The following is a 22,917-nucleotide window of genomic DNA, read 5'->3' as shown; positions in this document are numbered from 1 at the left end:
GTCTGGACAAAACGCTCACTGAGCTTCACGGTATGCTGAAGACCGCTTAAAAGACGCTCAAAAGTGATAAGCAAGATGTGCTTATGGTGCGTGGGGGCAAGTTCAAGAAATCTGGAAAGAAGAGGAATGCTAAGAAAGGTGGCAACAAGGCCAGCCCAACTAAGCAAACTGGCGCCAAGTCTGAAAAAAGGAAGGTCAGTCAACCCACTTCTGAATCCGAATGCTTCTACTGCAAGAAGAAGGGGCATTGGAAGAGAGATTGCTTGAAGCTAAAGGAAGATCAGAAGAATGGAACAGTCGTTCCATCTTCAGGTATTTTCGTTATAGACTGTAAACTTGTTAATTCAACTTCTTGGGTATTAGATACAGGTTGTGGCTCACACTTATGTTCCAATTCTCAGGGATTAAGAAGAAGAAGAAAGTTAAGCAAGGGTGAAGTCGACCTACGAGTGGGAAATGGAGCACGGATTGCTGCATTAGTTGTAGGAACTTATTATTTGTCGTTGCCCTCTGGGCTAGTTTTGGAACTGGAAGAGTGTTTCCATGTTCCAAGTCTTACTAAAAATATCATTTCAGTTTCTTGCTTAGATGCTAAGGGATTTTCCTTTTTAATAAAAGACAATAGTTGTTCGTTTTATTTTAAAGAGATGTTTTATGGATCTGCTAGATTAGTCAATGGACTTTATTTATTAGATCACGACAAACAAGTTTATAACATAAATACCAAAAAGGCCAAAAAGGATGATTCAGATCTCACCTATCTGTGGCATTGTCGATTAGGCCATATTAACTTGAAACGCATGGAAAGACTTCAAAAGGAAGGAATTCTAGAACCATTTGACTTAGAGGATTATGGTAAGTGCGAATCATGTTTACTTGGCAAAATGACAAAGCAACCTTTCTCTAAAGTTGGAGAAAGAGCAACTGAACTATTGGGTTTAATCCATACAGATGTATGTGGACCAATGAGTACAAATGCTAGAGGTGGTTTCAGCTACTTTATCACTTTCACTGATGACTTCAGTAGGTATGGTTATGTCTACCTAATGAAGCATAAGTCTGAATCCTTTGATAAATTCAAGGAATTTCAAAGTAAAGTAGAGAATCAATTAGGCAAGAAGATTAAGGCACTGCGGTCTGATAGAGGCGGTGAGTATCTGTGCTATGAATTTGAAGACCATCTGAAAGAATGTGGAATTCTATCAGAATTGACCCCTCCCGGAACACCACAATGGAACGGTGTGTCGGAACGGAGGAACAGAACCTTACTAGACATGGTTAGGTCAATGATGGGTCAGGCCAAACTTCCAATAGAATTTTGGGGACATGCACTAAATACAACTACACTCACTATAAATAGAGCTCCGTCTAAAGCTGTCGAAAAGACTCCATATGAGTTATGGTTTGGAAGGCCTCCAAAAGTGTCTTTTCTTAAGATTTGGGGATGTGAAGTATACGTCAAACGATTAATTTCAGACAAACTTCATCCAAAATCTGACAAATGTATCCTTGTGGGCTATCCAAAGGAAACAAAGGGGTATTACTTCTACAATACATCTGAGAACAAGGTGTTTGTTGCTCGAGATGGTGTCTTTTTGGAGAAGGATCACATTTCCAAATTGACAAGTGGGAGAAAAGTAGACCTCGAAGAAATTCGAGTCGAACAACAAACTCTAGAGAATGCTCAAGATGACATTCAAGATGAAACTCAGAGATCTTTAGAAGAATCTGGTGAGGATCATGGTCAATCTAGAGATGTAACCCCGCGTAGATCGCAGAGATATAGATCTCAACCGGAAAGGTACTTAGGTATTTTGACGAACGAGAGCTATGACGTTCTATTACTTGAAAGTGATGAACCTGCGACTTACAAACAAGCTATGACGAGCCCTAGCTCCAAGCAATGGCAAGAAGCCATGCAATCTGAATTAGACTCCATGTCAGAAAACCAAGTATGGGATTTGGTCGATTTGCCAGATGGCTACCAAGCCATTGGAAGCAAATGGGTTTTCAAACTGAAAAAGGACAAGGATGGGAAACTTGAAGTTTTCAAAGCTAAATTGGTTGCAAAAGGTTACAGGCAAGTCCACGGTGTGGATTACGATGAAACCTTTTCACCAGTTGCAATGCTAAAGTCTATTCTGATAATGTTAGCAATCGATGCATATTACGATTACGAAATATGGCAGATGGATGTCAAAACCGCTTTCTTAAACGGCGTTTTTACAGAAACTGTGTTTATGACACAGCCTGAAGATTTTGAGGATCCAAAGAATGCTAAAAAGGTATGCGAGCTAAAGAAATCAATCTACGGATTGAAGCAGGCATCCAGGAGCTGGAATATACGTTTTGATGAAGCAGTCAGTGACTTTGGTTTCATCAAGAACGCAGACGAATCTTGTGTATACAAGAAGGTCAGTGGGAGCAAAATTTCTTTCCTAGTATTATATGTCGATGACATATTACTTATTGGAAATGACATTCCTATGTTGAACTCTGTCAAGATTTGGCTTGGGAAATGTTTTTCGATGAAGGATCTAGGAGAAGCACAGTACATATTGGGCATCAAGATTTACAGAGATAGATCTAAAAAGATGATTGGACTTAGTCAAAGCACTTATATCAATAAGGTGCTTGATAGGTTCAAGATGGCAGACTCCAAGCGAGATTACCTACCCATGTCTCATGGAATAACTCTAAGCAAGACTCAGTGCCCAAAAACACTTGATGAGCGTAGACGAATGAATGGGATTCCGTATGCATCATTGATTGGTTCAATAATGTATGCTATGATATGTACACGCCCAGATGTTGCGTACGCACTCAGTGCTACGAGCAGATACCAGTCAGACTCAGGAGAGGCACATTGGACTGCTGCCAAGAATATTCTGAAGTACCTGAAAAGGCACAAAGATGACTTCCTCGTCTATGGTGGAGATGATGAATTAATTGTTAAAGGCTATACAGACGCAAGTTTCCAAACCGACAAAGATGATTTCAGATCACAGTCTGGGTTTGTCTTCTGCCTCAACGGAGGTGCAGTAAGCTGGAAAAGTGCTAAGCAAAGCACCATTGCGGATTCTACAACTGAAGCGGAGTACATTGCTGCACATGAAGCAGCAAAGGAAGCTATATGGCTAAGGAAGTTCGGAGTTTTCTATAAAATTGGACGCATAGAAAACGTTAGACGACTAGAATGCAAGATGACTAGTAGTTCTGTTTCTTGAACTATGTGGACATGGCAATGTCAAAATCATTTGCATAGATACTTACTTTGGGAAGACTAGTATCGGATAGACCTATGAAACTTTACTGTAAGAGATGAAAATCTGTCATAAGTAAATTTCATTAAAATTATTAGACACTAAATCCTCAATACCTGAGTGATTTGAGATTACTTGTTTGAGAACCGGTTGCTTTGACGTTGACCAACCGTCGCACCGTAAAAGGACGCTATAAAGGCAACGCTCAGGTAATCACCTATCAAACGAAGTCTAATCTCAAGATCGCAAGATTGGGATTGTCCTCCCATAAATCGGGATGAGATACTTAAAAGTTGTACAACGCCACTCGGAGAGCTAGAAACTGTAAAATGCATGGCCGTGCTTGGATGAATCATAGGCTATGATTATCTGTTTATTTGATCAATTGAACTCTGAAACCGAGAAACACCTATGGACATAATAAGGATGACAACTCTTACCTTATGTTCAAGAGCAAGCATCGAGTGACAAAGGAATTAGGTAATGCACACTTGTCCCTAAGGACAAGTGGGAGACTGGAGGAAATAGTGCCCTTGGTCCAAGTATGCATTCAATGTTAAGTCTAATAAATGCGGTTCAGTATTAATTAACAAGTTAATAATTCAGTGAGATCAAGTGAGCTGAATGCCTAGCTAGAGGTCGCTTCAGTTCAAGTGGAATTAATGATATTAATCCACAGCTAACTCTTGACTTAACCCATAGGGTCACACAAATAGTACGTAAACGGATCAAGTATTTAATGGCATTAAATACTCCATCTATGGATATTCGGAATCGACGGATCTTGGTTTCAGTAGGAGCTGAGATCGTCACAAGCAAGAAATGAATACTCCGGAAACGATGATATTGCTGGAAACGGAAATATGGATCGTATCGAAAATATAAATATTATCCAAGTTGTAGATGTTGCCGGAAACGGAAACATGGTACGTATCGGAAAATATTAATGGAAATGGAAATATTGCCGGAATCGGAAATATTGCCGGAAACGGAAATATTGTCAGAATCGGAAATATTATCGGAGTCGGAAAATAATTCCGGAAACGGAAATATTAAATATTTGTTCGAAACGGAAATTAATTCTGGGATCGGAAATATTAAATATTGTTCGTATCGGAAATGAATTCTGGAACCGGGAATTTAATCGGAAGCGCATCGTACGAATAAGCATCGGACGAGGCCTGCCGGACGAAGGCCCAGCACGAAGCCGGGCCATCGCCCAGCAAGCCAGCGCGCCACAAACGCTTCAAGCCAAGGCAGCGCCCAGGCCCACCGCAAGGCAGGCCCAGCGCGCGCCAAGGCCACGGCAGCGTGTGGGCCTCGTGGCGTAGGCTGCGAGCTCACAGGCCACGCGCGCATAGGCGCCCCTCGTGGGCTGCCGTGCGTGTGTGTGTGTTTGTGTTCGTACACGAATCCTAAAGCTATTAGGATTTGATATATGATTAAATTCCTAATCCTAAAAGGATAAATTAATTAAGTCAGAGTCCTACTAGGATTCTAGTTTAATTAATTAGTATCCTAATAGGATTCCAGTTCCTTTTCCATACCTCTATAAATAAGTGCCTAAGGTCATTATTTACAGATACAATTGAAGTATTCAAAAGGTATGTTTTTGAAAGAAAAATTCAGCCATACACTTGCACTAACCTAGCCGAAAATCCTAGTACCTTAAGGGCGATTCTAGTTGGTCAATCTTGAGGCGGATCCGGACGTACTGTGGACTATCTACGGAGGGACGACACTTGGAGTCCTAAAGACTTGTTCTTGTTCGGTTCGGACGCAGCTAGGGAGGGCACGCAACAAAGTGTATGCACCTAAACTATGCTAAATGATTATGTGTAAATAATATGCTTTCCTGGCTTTATGATTTTTCCGTATGATTTATGTTTTGTCATATGAATCATAACCTAACAAATACTACTATCGGACAGACCTATGATACTTTACTGTTAGAGATGAAAATCTATCATAAGTAAATTTCATTAAATTATTAGACACTAATCCTCAGTACCTGAGTGATTTGAGATTACTTGTTTGAGAACTGGTTACTTTGACGTTGTCAACCGTCGCATTATAAAAGTAGGCTATAACGGCAACGCTCGGGTAATCACCTATCAAACGAAGTCTAACCTCAAGATCGCAAGATTGGGATTGTCCTCCCATAAATCGGGATGAGATGCTGAAAGTTGTACAAGGCCAATCGGAGAGCTAGAAACTGTAAAATGCATGGTCATGCTCAGATGAATCATAGGCTATGATTATCTGTTTATTTGATCAGTTGAACTCTGAAACCGAGAAAATACCTCTGGACATAATAAGGATGACAACTCTTACCTTATGTTCATTAGCAAGCATCAAGCGACAAAGGAATTAGGCAATGCACACTTGTCCCTAAGGACAAGTGGGAAACTGAAGGAAACAATGCCCTTGGTCCAAGTATGCATTCAATGCTAAGTCTAATAAATGCGGTTCAGTATTAATGAATTATACAAGTTAATAATTCAGTGAGATCAAGTGAGCTGTATGCCGAGCTAGAGGCCGCTTCAGTTCAAGTGGAATTAATAATAGTAATCCACAGCTTACTCTTGACTGAACCCGTAGGGTCACACAAATAGTACGTGAACGGATCAAGTATTTAAGTGAATTAAATACTCTATTTATGGATATTCGGAATCGACGGATCTCGGTTCCAGTGGGAGCTGAAATCGTCAGAAGGCAAATTATGAATACTCCGGAAACAATGATATTGCCGGAAACGGAAATATAGATCGTAACGGAAATATAAATATTATCCAAGTCGTAGATGTTGCCGGAAACGGAAACATGGTACGTATCGGAAAATATTATTGGAAATGAAATATTGCCGGAATCGGAAATATTGCCGGAAACGGAAATATTACCGGAATCGGAAATATTATCGGAATAAAAAATATTAAATATTTTTTCGAAACGGAAATTAATTCCGGAATCGGAAATATTAAATATTGTTCGAATTGGAAATGAATTTAGGAATCGGAAAACGAATCGGAAGCGCAACATACGAAATAAACATCGGACGAGCTTGCTAGACGCAAGGCCCAGCACGAAGCTAGGCCCGCGCTTAGCAAAGCCCGCGCAAGCGCAGCAAGCGAGCAACAGCAGCCCGCCAAGGAAGGCAGGCCCATCCAAGCACGGAGCAAGGCCAGGCCCACCCGAGCAAGGCAAGGCCAGCAGCAGCAGCGCCCTTGCCATGGGTCGCGTGACTGCCTGCTGAGCCGAGCCACGCACACAGCACGCCCCTTCGTGGGCTGTGTGTGTGTGTGTGTGTTCGGGCAACGCTACGAATCCTTAAACGCTTAGGATTGTCCGATTAACTGTTTTCCTAAATCCACGAGAGTTAGTTGTTTGATTAAACACTTAATTCAAAGGATTAATTTTAATAAAATTCTAATCGAATTAGTAAATTGAATCTTAGTGGAAATCTAAGTCCGATATCTCCTCCCAATAAATAGGTGATACATAATCACAATTCATAATACATCAATCACAAGTATTCATATAGTTTAACTGTTTAAGATTAAACTAACTTAATAATTTGCCAATATAATTAAGTTTCGAACAACATAAAACCTTAGACTATATTCTAGTGAATTGAATCTAAGGCGGATCCGAACGTGCTATGGACTATCTACGGAGGGACGACACTTGGAGTCCTAAACTTGTTATTGTTCGGTTCGGGAGAAGCTAGGGAAGGCACGCGTCACATATATGTATCCTAGATTATGCTAATTGACTATGTGGCAATTAATTTGGATTCCTGTCTTTATGGTTTTTCCGCATGAAATATATGTTTTATATTTGTCATAACCTAACACATGCGTGCTTAGCTCGATGGGCCAGCAGCTCCATTGCAGCTCGTATTTGTGACGAACGCCTTACGGCTATTATTTATCGTATCGTACACAATGAATTACCGTTTTACGATACGATTATTCGTTTCTCCCAGCTTAAGAATATTCGCGATACGATATACGATTCCGATCCAACGTCATATCATATATTATGTTTTTCCGAACTAATTCCCAGAAAGCTATTAAATGAATTTTCAATTCATTTAATCCGGTGTCTGTTACATGTCATTGGTGTGACCTTATAGGTTCAGTCAAGAGTAAGTTGTGAGCCTAATATAGATTAGAACTCACTGATCGTAAGCATTGCTCCAGCTAACTGTTCCGATCACTTGATCTCACTGGATTAATTGTTCGTAATTAATCTGAACCTTGGTATTAGACTTAATGCACCTTGGGTGAAGGAGACATTTCCTTTAGTGTTAGGGTTGTCATTCGAAACATTAGGTGCTTTTGGTTGTTGTTGAAGTTTTCCTTGTCATCGTCGTCTTGTAGTGTCGTATCACCCCGATCTTGACGGTAAAGGTAAAGAGTAAGTTAGGATTTCGTTTTGGTTTAATTTGCAGAATCCTTTTCGTTTGAGGTTCTTGTCATGGTTTGGATGGTGTGGCTTGATCCCTCTCTGTTTACCTCCCTGGTTTTTGGCTTGTTAGTTCTTTGGGTTGGCTTGATTTCTTTTTTGTTGCGGTGTTTTATTAAATTGATGTTTTGGTACTTTATTAAGCTGATGTGGGCAGCTTTAGTTTGGTCTCCTTTCATTTGTGTTGGAATGTGTTCATTTTTGGGTTGTTGAGTGTCGTGTTCAATTGTGGTTTTTATTTGCGTGGGTTGTTTTACTTCGCACATTGACTACATGTCTGTGTTGGAGGCATAAAGCAGTAAAGAAGTGGGGTTATGTTTCTAGGTACAGGAAAGTTTTGATGGTTGGAGTCCTCTCCCCCTCCAAGTCGCGTGTTTGGTCGGGGTTTTGGAGTAATTGTGAATTGGAGTTTAATGGAGGATTTCACCTTATTGGATTGTGGTACCGAAGGATGTTGTTGGTTGACAAGAGAAGGGTTAGTGAGTGTTAGGAAGGTTTTGTGCTCTTAGGATGTGTTTGTTGTTTGGTCGTGGGGATTAACGTTTGTTAATCATCATTTTAGGTTAGTGTTGAGGTTCATTCTCAATGCTTTCAAAACCTCTTGTTTGAATACTGCTCCCCATTTTTCGGTTCATAACAAGCTATCCAAGTCATGTTTATTGACTTTTCAGGACTTGTGTGCAATACATAAGGTCTCTCCATCTAACTCAGGGCATTGTTAGTCTGCAGCTTATTTTTCGATCTGCTGAGTTCCACGGGTTATTCAAGGAGTTTCCTAGTGTGTACCGGCCCAACTTCAACTCCGTCTCTTATAATGAAATCACAACCACTATTGGCCCTGATCCAATATTTCCTAGTTGGTGGTGTAAAGGAGGCAAGCTCAACAACCAAGGACCAACATGAGAGAGGCCGGCTACCCTTAAGTTTTTCAGCAATATGTATGTTCTTTGTTTAGTAGGATTTGTAATGGTCTATAAAGACTTAAGTGTGCATGTAAACTTTCTTTATTATTAATGCAAATTAAGTATATGCAAAAAAAAAACATTAACCATCAATCCTAACACTTATAAAACCTTGAACTTGTATTACTATACACCCAATTGTGTACTTAATTAATATTCTGCCTCCATTTTATGCCTTAATTTTTTTTATTTTTTTTGGTCTTATTCTTATGAATAACGTGAGGACAATTATGCCCTCGGTCATATTACTACCATGTGTATTTTTTTTCCTCTTTTGCACTTTCTTTCTTCCTTTTGCTAGGAACCCAATAAGGCAATAACCCATTCCACCAAATTTCTCCCGTCACTCTTTCTAACCTAGTTTTCCCCTCTGCCCTCTTCTTATCTCTCCTACCAATGTTACTTGTGGAATGCTACAATATCAATGACAAAAAAATTTGTAAATTTGTAAACGTATTTGTTTCTGCGAAGAAAATGCTAAGTGTGAAAATAGGGGAAGCCTCTTCAACCAGGCTGTCGTTTTCCTCCAATCGGTTGTGGTTTGTCCTACAAAAACGGCAAACGTAAACTGGCTCGGGGGGTTCCCGAGAAAACCCTCTCCGACGCTCAAGTCAGTTCTTGTAGAGAGAGAAAGTAGTGAGAGAGTCAGTGTGAGAATAATTGCATACCCGAGTAATGATTAGGTGGGTCATATTTATAGTAATACCGGAGGGCATTATTAGTAAATATGAGCAAATGGTAGGGGTATGAAATCATGGGCCTGCTGGAGGCTAAGATATGGGCCTCAAAATTCTGGTCTGAGCCCATTAGAGGGTTTGTGTTTGAGGATATTTGAGTAATTTTCCTTAGGAGAGGTATTCTGGTAATTTATGTGAAAGTGGGTTCCACAGGGGGCCCGAACATTATTTATGATTTCATATTATTAATCAGTGCAACTTTGTTTTTGTTTTATATTATATTCTAAACATGTGGGGACCTGTTCCATCGCTCACCTCGCACACCCTTAAAGCCGCCCATATATGTTATTAATTACATGCAAATCGAACTTTAGCATTACTTTTCTAGCATTTAACGTAAATTTATAAATATTAGTCTTTCACGTAACATATCTGCAAAATAAATTTGTATACCTTAAAAGATCGTTTGCGCTGACATACGATCCACAACTAGTATTATAAAAAATACGATAGCTTTAAACTCCATAGTCCGTACACACAACACTATTAGTGATAAGATATTACGGAGTACGAGTAATACTATCTTAAACTTGGGAGTAGCTTCTGTTCTAATGTTCTATTACTATAATTGATAGATGATGCGATTCAATTAAAATAATAAAAAGTTTGCTAAGCCACCTTAGAAACGCATGGGATTACGTAAGCCACCAAAGACATTGACCGATTTCACCGGTTGCCACTAATCACTAATTAATGACATTACCTTCACACTTATGCAAATGCCCACCATGACGACGCGACTTTTGTATTTTAATTACCAACTAAACTAATTTAACCTATTTCTTCACCAACTTGTCTCTTTAATCCACTAACCTATTACCTGCTCACAAGGTTTCCAGTCACCAATAATACTCCACATCAACGCTTGTTTTATAATTGCACATTCTCACATTTACTCCAATTCTACTCCATTTTATTTTAATAAATGAAAATTAATTCTTGTATTTTTGCTAAAATTAAGGTTGATTTATTTTAGGTATTTTATTTAATTATTTAATTAAACTTGAAATTTAAGGTTCAAGAAGTCAACGGCTCAATGTTATATACAATGAGGCTAGTTGTTTGTTACTCCACATGATTGATCCTCTTTCTTCTTGGTTGCTTTTAAATGAGTAATTACATACCCAACTTGCTTTATATAGTAAATATTAGAAAATTTTCGGTTAAATACCTTTTTATTTACTATAAATAGGTAGTTGGCTTTATAAGGGCAAATATAAAGTTGTAGCTAGACTAGTTAATGTCGATCGGCTCAATTAGTTACCTAGTTATCATATTACTCCGTACTGTGGAGGAGTTTATGTTATTAGTGTAACTTCTTGCGACATTTTGGTATAGAAAAACAAACACATTGACTAATTCTCCAAAATGTTGACACGTGTACATTACTACCTTATTTTATTTACTCAAAAAAACAAACTATTGTTATTTTCTCACTAAACTTTCAAAATTGATCATTTCAACACTAATAAACATTTAATTTAATTTACGAGGTAAATTAATATTCTTTACGATATTTTGTCTAACTCATCTATCCCGATTCTGGTTCGTATCGTGTTGTCTTGTAAATTGTAAACTAATGGGTCTAATGACGTTGCTTTGAAACAACTACTATGGATTAGTAGCTGTAAGTTGTAGAGAACTTTATAACTATATTACCCGTATTTGATTAGCTTAGTTTATTCTTATTGTTTTAACTGATTTAGCTAGCTAATAACATCGACGATGTCTAACCATTTTTACTTTAACAAAAGGAGAAAAAAAAACACCTAAAAAAAAAAACTACAACAAAGCTAAATTAAAAGAAAAAACACTCAACCCATGACACATCATTACATTTTTTTTTCATCACTCCACTCTAAAAGTCTAAAGAAAAAGAAAAGACAGAAATAAAATTACCAGAAATGTACATCTATCATTTTATGAATTTTATCTCTTTTTTTATCATCAAAGTAAAGATTAGTTCTTCCCATGTCTTTTCTTCTCAGATTCAGCAATAAAACAGAGGAGAGAGAACGAGGGAAAGTCAGTCCGACAGACAAATAAAACTCAACAAATTTCTGGGAATAACAACAAGAAGACTCAGAGAAAACCCCTGAAAACAACAATTATATTTTTCCGCACGCCATTGATAAGTTCATCTAGAATTCTTACTTTTCCTATTTTCATTTTTGTTAAATTGATTTTTCCCGCGATTCCCAAATCAAATCAATTTCATTCATACGCTTTTGTTGAATTCAATTTTATAAAAACGATATTATATATATTTAAATATATACTATACTATACTATTCCCTTTTGGAATATTCTAATTAATTTTTTTTTTAATTATTAAAAGGTCTCTTATTTCTGTATGTGGGGTTGTTGATGTTAGTTGGAAATCTTGAATTTTTTTCAATTTACAATTTCAGATTTTCTGGGTTTATTTTTATTTTTTTTAATTAAAAGGGGTTAATTTATATAGATCAGAAAAATTAGGCAATGCGTGTTAGAGTACAAAAGGGTGGAAAGTCAAAGGAAGAAGAGATGATCCAAGTCTTCATTCAAAGCTGCCTTGGTCGAAGAAAGTGAGAGAGAGAGAAACAAATTAAGTTTAAAATGTCCTGAAAAATGAAAATTCAACAAAATATTTCCTCCTATTTTATCACCCTTTTTTGTTGAATGTGCAACTTTTCTCTTCACATTTTTCATCCATAAATTAATTTGTTCATTTCTTAGTTCTTTTGTAAGGTATTTAAGCTTCTGGGTATTTCTTCATTTTGTGAAAGATTGCACATTTGTAGAGATTTCTTCCAAGGTGTATTAATACTATTTTTTACTGCTTGGTACAACAACTGGATTAATTTATTATCTTCAACTTAGTTTCTTTTGTTCGTTTATTGAAACTCAAACTCTATTTTCGGGTTACTATTGGAAGAAATTATTTTGTTAAAAGAAAAATTACTGGGGTGTTGAGCTTTCCTTGGCCAGGAATTTATTGGGTTTTCATAAAATTTGGTAGTTAGTTGCATTTAATTAATTCTTGGGTACTCTCCATATTCTACACTTGGATTGGTGTTCTTGTTCAAGTTGAAAAAACAAGAAAAAAAAAAAAAAAACTTATCTATTTTTACAAGATTGAGTAAAAATTGTTGCCAAGTCATATTTTTTCACAAGATTTGAGTGAGAAAATGGTACAAAATAGAAGAAGAAGAAGGCTGCGTTTTAGCAAGATCTACTCATTTCATTGTGGGAAATCATCTTTACAAGAAGATGACATTTCACAAATTGGAGGCCCTGGATTCTCAAGGGTTGTATATTGTAATGAGCCTAATAGTTTTGAGTCTTCAATCAGAGATTACCCAGATAATTATGTTAGAACAACTAAATATACACTTGCAACTTTTGTGCCTAAATCTTTGTTTGAGCAATTTAGAAGAGTTGCCAACTTCTTCTTCCTTGTTACTGGAATCTTGGCCTTTACTCCTCTTGCTCCCTATAGTGCTGTTAGTGCCATTGCTCCACTGATTTTTGTGATTGGTGTGAGTATGTTGAAGGAGGCTATTGAAGATTGGCGGCGAAATCAACAGGTTTTTTTTTTTAATCCCTCTTTCTATCTAATTTAGCTATAAATGGTAGTTTATGATGTTTATTTGAGCTCAAGTTAATGAGTGGAAGAAGTAATGGTTGTTTGGTGAGATTTTAGTTTGCTAAATATGACTTGCACTGCAAAATATTAAATAATCCAACCTAAGTTTGTGTTGCTGCAAATGGTATGTGGTATCCTGCATCAGTATGCTTTGATTTATGTATTCCAATTCAACCGAATTTCGGGGTTTTGATGTTTATGTTTGTATTTGAATTCAATCAATTACTGGGGCTTTGCTGTTTATGTTTGTATTTGAATTCAATCGATTTTAGGGGTTTTGATGTTAGCAGAGAAGGTCCAAACCATATAGGAGGGTAGGGGGCATTGGGTTTGCTAGTTGAAGTTAAGAATTTAACAAGGTAATTAGGTAGATGTAGATTATTCAGCCAGTGTATGATATTTTGGTTGTTCAATATGTTCAGGATGTGGAGGTGAATAAGAGAAAAGTCCAAAAGCATTGTGGAGATGGGGAATTTAAGCAATCAGAATCGAGTTATCTCAAGGTCGGGGATGTAGTGAAAGTTGAGAAAGATGGGTTCTTTCCAGCTGATATCCTTTTGCTTTCATCTAGTTATGAGGATGCAGTCTGTTATGTGGAAACTATGAATCTTGATGGGGAAACAAACTTGAAACTGAAACAAGCTCTTGAAGTTACTACATCTTTGCATGAAGATTCTAGCTTCAAGGATTTTAAAGCCACAGTTAGATGTGAAGACCCGAATGCCAATTTGTATACTTTTGTTGGAAGTATGGATTACGAGGAACAACAATATCCACTCACACCCCAACAACTTCTATTGAGGGACTCAAAACTTCGAAATACAGATTACATTTATGGTGTTGTGGTTTTTACTGGTCATGACACTAAGGTTATGCAGAATGCCACTGACCCACCCTCTAAGCGAAGCAGAGTTGAGAGGAAAATGGATCAAATTATATACTTCCTATTTTTCATGTTATTTTTGATGTCTTTTGTTGGATCTGTTGTTTTTGGTGTTACTACCAACCAAGACCTCAATAATGGCATAATGAAGAGGTGGTACCTCAGACCGGATGCTAACCCGCCAATTTACTTTGATTCTGAGAGAGCTCCACTTTCAGCGTTTTTGCACTTCCTCACTGGTCTTATGCTGTACAGTTACCTTATCCCTATCTCCTTGTATGTGTCTATAGAGATAGTCAAAGTTCTTCAGAGTCGTTTCATCAACCAAGATATTCTTATGTACTATGAAGAAGCTGACAAGCCAGCTCATGCCCGTACCTCTAACTTAAATGAAGAACTTGGTCAAGTCGATACAATACTTTCTGATAAGACCGGCACTTTGACCTGCAATTCTATGGAGTTCATCAAGTGTTCTATAGCAGGGACAGCTTATGGTCGTGGTATAACAGAGGTTGAGAGGGCTATGGCCAAAAGAAAAGGTTCACCTTTACCCAATGTAATGATAAATGGTTTACAATCTAATGGGAATGTCAATGATCTCGATGAAACCGAGGAGGATTCTGCTGAGGCAAATCCTGCTATAAAAGGGTTCAACTTCAACGATGAAAGGGTGATGAATGGCAATTGGGTAAATGAGCCAAATTCACATGTTATTCAGATGTTCTTTCAACTACTGGCTGTTTGCCACACGGTGATACCAGATGTAGATGAAGAAACTGGCAAGATTTCGTATGAAGCAGAATCACCAGATGAGGCAGCTTTTGTTATTGCTGCTAGAGAACTTGGCTTTGAGTTCCACAAAAGGACTCAAACCACTGTTTCGTTGCTTGAGTTGGATCCTGTTTCTGGACAGAAAATTGACAGGTTAGTAAGTTTCTATCAGGATAATATTGGACCACATATCTCTCTTTTTTTTTCTATGTTGCTACATAAATCTAATTTATTATTTAAAAAAAGAAAAAAATATATTAATCGTATGCATATGTACATATGATACTAATTTTTCTTACCAGTCATAGAAATTTCTGTTCAGAAAAACTTGAAATATGATTCTATTTAGACAAAAGATTGATTAACCTGCATTTTTTCGTTCTTGTAACGTGAATTCAAGATTCTAAGTTTCATTATTAAGATGTAAGATGCTTGAACTAGAATTAGCAGATAGGCTAATTTTATGCTAGTTTTTAAATATTTTTCAAATTCTGATATAGGAATACATCAGTTTGATTTTTCATATTCTGATATTCTTGTACACTATAGCCCTTGACGTTATCTGAACAATACGATTCATAAAATGTTTATAAATTGTCCTTTTTTCTTAACATGATTTACCTTGTATGCAGGGAATTCAAAATCTTGAGTATCTTGGAGTTCAATAGTACCAGAAAAAGAATGTCAGTGATTGTCGAAACTGAGGAAGGGAAAATGATTCTACTCTGCAAGGGAGCTGACAGGTTTAGTTTGAAGCATCTTTCTTTTTTCTGGTTTTTCTTTAATTTGATATAACTTGTACTTAAATCTTACTATGAAAATACTTTTTCTATCTGTAACATGTTTTGTTTTTCTCTTTTCTTCCTCTACAGTGTTATGTTTCCACGGCTAGCCAAGCAAGGTGGGGACTTTGAGGAGCAGACCAGAGACCATGTAAATGAATATGCTGATGCAGGACTGAGGACTTTATTACTTGCTTATCGGGAAATAGACAAGGAAGAATACATAGAGTTCAATGAAAACTTTAATGCTGCCAGGAATGCTGTTAGTGCAGATCAGGAAACACTAGTCGAGCAAGTGGCAGAGTCAATTGAAAAAGATTTGATTCTTCTTGGTGCAACTGCTGTTGAGGACAAACTTCAACGTGGGGTAAGATTTAGAGCTTTTATTGTTCTTTCAAAAATTAGGTCACTTGCAAACCATGTTTGTGAAGTATTGTGGAACTCCTCTAATCTTTGTGTGTAATCTATGTATAGGTTCCCGAATGCATTGACAGACTTGCACAAGCAGGAATAAAGATATGGGTCTTGACTGGAGATAAAATGGAGACAGCTATTAACATAGGGTATGGTTTTTCTTCATACTGTACTTCATATTCACTTTAAGTATCATTCCGTTTCTAACTTTCGCCTATGTAAACTACAGGTTTGCTTGTAGTTTGTTAAGACAGGGAATGAAACAGATATTAATCAATGTGGAAACCCCAGAAATCAAAACGTTGGAAAAATTGGGCGACAAAGATGCCATCACTAAGGTGAGTTGCACTTGTAACATATTTTAGTACGATTCACAATGGAAATATCAGGTGTTCCTGCACAATGTAGTAGGTTCTGATGTGATAAGTCAAATATTGTAGGCATCCAGAGAAACCGTGCTCAAGCAGATTACTGCTGCTAAGAGCCAACTTGGCACATCACGTACAAGTTCAGAGGCCTGTGCTTTGATCATTGATGGGAAATCTCTCGCATATGCTCTAGAGGATGATATGAAGAACTTATTTCTAGAGCTTGCAATTGGCTGTGCCTCGGTTATCTGCTGCCGCTCATCACCAAAGCAGAAGGCATTGGTGAGTTTACATGATTACATATATCTCAAACTTCAGAGAGTTTCCTTAATTATTCTCTTGTCATGTTTTCTGACTGATTATGGAAAATCTCAGGTCACAAGACTAGTGAAAAATGGCACGAACAAAACAACATTAGCCATTGGTGATGGAGCTAATGATGTGGGAATGCTTCAAGAAGCTGACATAGGGATTGGGATCAGTGGTGCTGAAGGAATGCAGGTATATATCCAGCATGTCTTAGAAATTGTCTACGTACTAGTATTTTTCTGATGTTCTAAATTAACACATGCAGTCATTTAACCTCTCCTTAATGACATCTTTCCCTTTCTTCCATGCCAGGCTGTCATGTCCAGTGATATTGCTATTGCTCAATTTCGGTTTCTGGAGCGCTTGCTGCTTGTACATGGGCATTGGTGTTACAGAAGGATAACCTCAATGGTATTGTCTACTAGAAACTGTAGTTATATTTGAATTTTGAGTGTGATTTTAAAGATCATTTTAGTATTTTCCAAGTGATAATTTGTGGATACCTTTTATTTCATGGCAGATCTGCTATTTTTTCTACAAGAATGTTACTTTTGGAGTCACAGTCTTCCTGTTTGAGGCATATGCATCATTCTCTGGCCAACCAGCGTATAACGACTGGTTTTTGTCACTCTTCAATGTGTTCTTCACATCGCTTCCTGCAATTGCTTTGGGAGTCTTTGACCAAGACGTCTCCGCACGTTTCTGCACCAAGGTAGGTTTACGGTTCTAATCTCACCATTAATTCAATGACTTCACCTTTACTCCATATAAAGCAATGAAAAAGTCTTGTTCCAAGAAAGCTACTTCCCCTCCTCAAAATAATATTGTGTTTGTATGGCAGTTCTCTCTACTCTATCAAGAAGGTGTTCAAAACGTGCTCTTCAGTTGGTTGCGAATACTGAGCTGGATGGTGAACGGAATGATAAGTGGTATAATAATCTTCTTTTTCTGCAAGGAAGCTATGCACAATCAAGCTTACAGGGATGACGGTAGACCAGTGGACTTTCAAATATTTGGAGCAACTATGTACACATGTGTTGTCTGGGTGGTAAACTGTCAGATGGCGTTATTCATTTGCTACTTCACTCTAATACAACATATTGTCATCTGGGGTTCAATAGCTCTTTGGTATGTCTTCCTGTTGATATACGGCGCAATGAGTCCCGACTTTTCAACAACAGGATATCAGATTTTCGTTGAGTCACTAGCCGGAGCACCCAAATTTTGGCTGCTGACATTTTTTGTGGTGGTATCAGCTTTAGTCCCCTACTTCACATACTCCACACTTCAGATGAGGTTTGTGCCTATGTACCATCAGATGATCCAATGGATAAGACTAGAGGGTCAAACTGAGGACCCTGAATACTGTCATATGGTACGACAAAGATCAATACGGCCTCAAACTGTGGGTTACACTGCCCGTGCAGCAGCAAGAAAGAAGGAGAGACGGCAAAGTAAAAGCTGATTGAACTGACATTTGTTTTAGGTACGTTCATTAGAGAATTATGATTGAGAGAAGAATTCCACAGAACCTGGATGGAGGGCAGTTGGGTCATCTTAATTGTCGGCCTGAATTTTGTTGTCGTTGTCGCCACTTCCAGGGGATTGATTTGTACAGAAAGGTAACTCAGAAGTTGTATCATATTTGTCATTTGTCATTTGTCATTTGTCATTTGTCATTTGTCAGATAGGGGAGAATTAAGGCTAGCATATGTACATTCTTGCTCTTTTCTTTCCATCGGCAAACTCCTAATATTCTTTTGTTATATCTCACTATTGTGTAGAATGTTGTACAGAAGCTCAGTTTTTTTAATTTTATACAAGTATATATAGAGAAAATTATGCCCACTATTTTCTTTTTCCTTCTATTTATGATAACATTACAAAGTTGACATTAATCTGGCTTATGGTAAATTCAGATTCTCATTTTTATTTGTATATAGGCTTTCTGCCATTGATAATGAATAATGGAAGCCACGATTGTTGTATGCTTTTGTCAAACTGTTTCATTATTCATCTATTATGCTTTTACTTCGCTCCAGAATTTATAGTCACATTGTCTAAATCCCCTTAAATTTGTAGTCACGTTGTCTAAATCCCTAAAAAAAGGAGATTTCGGCCAATTCACCGTAATTTCATCAGGATGCTCGTTCTAGTAGCCGTGCCCTTACACATCCGGCCTCTCTCTGACCTTCATTAAGTGAAAGTATATTTAGAAACCTAACCATATATATATTTTTTAAAATAAATGTGAATAATGTGACTATTTTTCTTCTTCAAAATATCCCAATAAAAGACAATACTACTTCGTACAAACTAAAATCTTTATCCTCGTCATATGTATACTTTGTAATAGGTTAGTAAGTTAGTACGGAGTACTATAATGTGGAGTATAGCTATAAACATTATGGCCACTCTTCTAAGGGGGCGTTTGGTTTGAGTGTCGGTTAATAAAATGCATTGGAAACAAATAAGAAGCGGAAACGGTAATGATTACCGTTATTGTTCGAATTTTTTTGATAGAGCTAGTGGAATGCAATCAATTTCGAAAATAAAATTTGAAAAATAAAAAGAGGAATCTGATACACAACGAAATCAGTGCTTACAATCAAAATTAAAATGAAGTTAACAAGTGAAATGATATTATGGTTGCCAATTGAAGATGAGAAAGAAAGCTTGAGAAATAAAAAAGGAGAGAGAACGTGAGCTGGAAGGTTAAAGAGAAAGAAATAATTTATTAGAGGAGAGAGGTAAACTGTTATTGCTGGGGATTGCAAGGTAACAAATGGGAGGATTAGTTATCCTCAAGTAACGGATTGGAATACCACTTAATCATACATTCAGACCAATAAAAAAGTAACAAATTTTCTTATCTATTTCCGTTTTCTGGCCTCATAAAAGACAAACCAAACATGCTCTAAGTTGTAACGATTGGCCCTAGACCCTGGCTCTATAGAATCGTGATAAAAGATCCTTAGAGCCGTGCCGAGTTTGAATGGCAATGTTCACTATCAGAGAATTATGATTGAGACAAAGTTACAACATTATCACGAAGTTCATAGTACAACTCTTTAGTTGATTGTGATAGAAATAGAATCTTTTAGGATATTTTATGTACAATAAACTTGTAGTCGCATTAGGTTCCCTAATACAATTAGGACTAATATTATAACCCACTATATATATTTGATCAATAAAACACTCCAATTCACGGAGTTTCACAATATCTAACATGGTATCACAATTCACAACTTAGGCAACACTAATTAGCTTTCATAAATTTCTTAGTTTTTTAAATTTCTGATCTTGGTAATTCTTGTGGGTCGCACCAACATTGCTTCCGTCTACCTCTGACTTGCGCACCACACTTAAACCTCCCAAAATTACAAAGCTTCCCCCTTTATTTGCTACGAAGTATTTTGTTTTACGTAAAGTAGTATACCCCAACCAATAGTATGGGCAACGACGATAACATACCACCTCCACCGACTTCGGAATTTCACCCGGCATTAGGAGTTAACAATATCAAGAACGATATTCCTCTTATTCTTTATCGTGAAAAAATACACTATTTCAATTGGGTTGAATTATTTGAATGTGATGCTCATGAGTTTAATGTTCTAGACCACATAGATCCAAATACTCCTAAACCAACCGATATATCTGAACCCCTGTGGAAGCGGTTAGATTCTATTGTGAAATAATGGATTTATAAGACGATCTCTAATGACTTATTGCAAACAATCCTCCGCCGAGTAGATACGGCACTGTAGGAACATATAGATGCATAAAGCGGAATTTCAGGAAACAATTTCCTAACATCTATCACAGGATCTCATGCATAACAATAGTATAGATCAGATTAAGTCGAAAGAATAATCACCTTTGAAGCGTGTTCTCCCGTTCGTATGCAAGTTTCGAAGATCTTAGAGCCCCACTTGTTGCTCCTCTACTCAGTCCACAAGCACGAATTGAATCCCACGTATGCTAGTACGGAAGAGAACGATCACAATCTGTCTCTTGCTTTGTTTGGGATGTACGGCGTTTAGAGAATTAGAATTAGGGTTTTTGTGTTTTCCTTTTGTCAGATATTCAATTGAACGTAGTTTCTAAATCCCTGACATTATAACTATTATAATGTGAGAGTTTTAGGTTAACACAAAACCAAAGCCCAACATTCTTCCCTTAACAGACCGGTTGCCATCGGGCCTTTTGGGCCCATTCCAATTAATGCTTATATGTGTGACCTTATAGGATTAATATATTTTAGTTGTAGGTCCAATCAATATTGTCCTGCTAATCACATTTATTCTCTAGCAAGCAAATATGATTACTAAAATAATTAACTTATTATCTTCATAATTAATTCCTATTTATATTTAGTAATTGCCGGAAATGTCTAAGGACATAATTCCTTCAATCTCCCACTTGTCCGAAGACAAGAACGCAATGCTAAATTCCTTAAGTCTCTTAATGCCAAAATTTGATAACACACTGTTATTCTCAAATTCTAATTTCTTGATCGCCGAGTTCGAACTGTTCAAATAAAGATTAACTTTTAATCCCATTCCGCATGGCCATGCAATTTTCAGTTCTCGCTCATCAAGAGGCCCAGACACTATTCCTATCAAATAGGAGGACTTATTCACTCTTGTATGACCATAACTCCCACTCAATTCTTAGCCCACCTGATCACTGCCTTTATAACCTCCTTTTACGGCGCGGCGTTTAACAGCGTCAAAGTTAAACTAATTGTCTCGTGGTTATTAAGACATACTCATGTCTAAGGAATCCACTAAATATAGAAGTTTGATTCTACTTTTAGAATCTAGTTAGGTCAAGTCACAATGCATCAAGTATACATCCATATAATCAATTAGACATCCCTATGTCTCCATAGCCCATGGAACTGCACTATCAATTAATTACATGCTAGTCTTCACATAAATCACTTATGTCCAATTTAGTGATTTAGACTAGGGACTTAATAAGTTGTGATTTCAGTTCACTTTATAGGGTTCCATTATCAAAACGTTTTCGATAATCCTATTTGAAAACACAAGTTATTTGGACATTTTATTTAATACTAAACCAAACAATTAAATAAGAATGAACTTTTATTGATAAACATTCAAAGCATAATAAATGTCTTTACAATTGTAAACATAAAGTAAACAAACTAAAGCCATTCTCCCATATGCCTAAGCCCCATAGACCTAGTATGACTCTCATGCTTAGGTTGAGCAAGCGGTTTAGTCAGAGGATCAGCCACGTTATCCTCAGTATGAACCTTGCTTACTTTCACATCCCCTCTTTCAACGATCTCTCGAATGAGATGGAATCTCCTGAGCACATGTTTGGATTTTTGGTGCGATCTGGGTTCCTTGGACTGGGAAATGGCACCATTGTTGTCACAGTACAACTCAATGCCATTTTCAATGCTAGGAACTACACCAAGTTCACTAATGAACTTTTTGATCCAAACAGCTTCTTTTGCTGCATCACTTGCTGCAATATACTCAGCCTCTGTTGTAGAATCTGCGATGGTACTCTGCTTAGAACTCTTCCAGCTCACAGCCCCTCCATTGAGACAAAATATGAAACCAGATTGTGATCGGAAATCATCTTTGTCACTTTGGAAGCTTGCATCGGTGTATCCAGTGGCAACCAACTCATTATCTCCACCATAGACCAAGAAATCATCCTTAGTCCTTCTTAAGTACTTAAGGATATTCTTTGCTGCCATCCAGTGCGCCTCTCCTGGGTTTGACTGGTATCTGCTGCACATACTCAAAGCATATGCAACATCCGATCGAGTGCATACCATGGCATACATAATGGACCCTACTGCAGAGGCATAAGGAACATTACTCATGCGCTTGACCTCATCAGGTGTCGAAGGACACTGAGTCTTGCCAAGTGAAATGCCATGTTGCATGGGAATGAAACCTCTTTTGGAGTTTTCCAGCTTGAACCTTGCAAGAACCTTATCAATATAAGTCTCTTGGCTAAGTCCAATCAGCCTTTTGGATCTATCTCTATGGATCCTTATTCCCAAGATGTATTCAGCTTCTCCTAGGTCTTTCATGGAAAAACAACTTTTAAGCCATTCCTTGACTGACTCAAGCATGGTCTTGTCGTTTCCTATGAGAAGTATGTCATCCACATACAAGACTAGGAAAGCAATACTACTCCCACTCAACTTCTTGTATATACAAGATTCCTCTTCATTTCTGAGGAAGCCAAAAGATTTGACTGCCTCATCAAATCTGAGGTTCTAACTCCGGGATGCTTGCTTAAGCCCATAAATGGACTTCTTAAGCTTGCAAACTT

The 22,917-nt window shown here is 37.5% G+C and overlaps 1 protein-coding gene across 1 annotated transcript; it reads left to right on the top strand.

Moving 5' to 3' along the window:
* Positions 1–11,276: 11,276 nt before the first annotated feature.
* LOC110786336 (putative phospholipid-transporting ATPase 9) lies at positions 11,277–18,435 on the top strand. The gene is made up of 11 exons (XM_021990879.2): positions 11,277–12,998; positions 13,480–14,864; positions 15,344–15,454; positions 15,584–15,860; positions 15,968–16,056; positions 16,137–16,245; positions 16,348–16,557; positions 16,651–16,776; positions 16,897–16,995; positions 17,105–17,296; positions 17,426–18,435. Exons 1-11 carry the CDS (start codon positions 12,600–12,602, stop codon positions 18,047–18,049), a joined length of 3,621 nt encoding a protein of 1,206 aa, XP_021846571.2. The 5' UTR covers positions 11,277–12,599; the 3' UTR covers positions 18,050–18,435.
* Positions 18,436–22,917: the final 4,482 nt, after the last annotated feature.

The sequence above is a fragment of the Spinacia oleracea genome, chromosome 3 (assembly GCF_020520425.1).
Source record: "Spinacia oleracea cultivar Varoflay chromosome 3, BTI_SOV_V1, whole genome shotgun sequence".
Lineage (NCBI taxonomy): Eukaryota > Viridiplantae > Streptophyta > Magnoliopsida > Caryophyllales > Amaranthaceae > Spinacia > Spinacia oleracea.
Note: the sequence above shows the minus strand (reverse complement) of the source record. Positions and strands in the feature narration are given on the sequence as shown.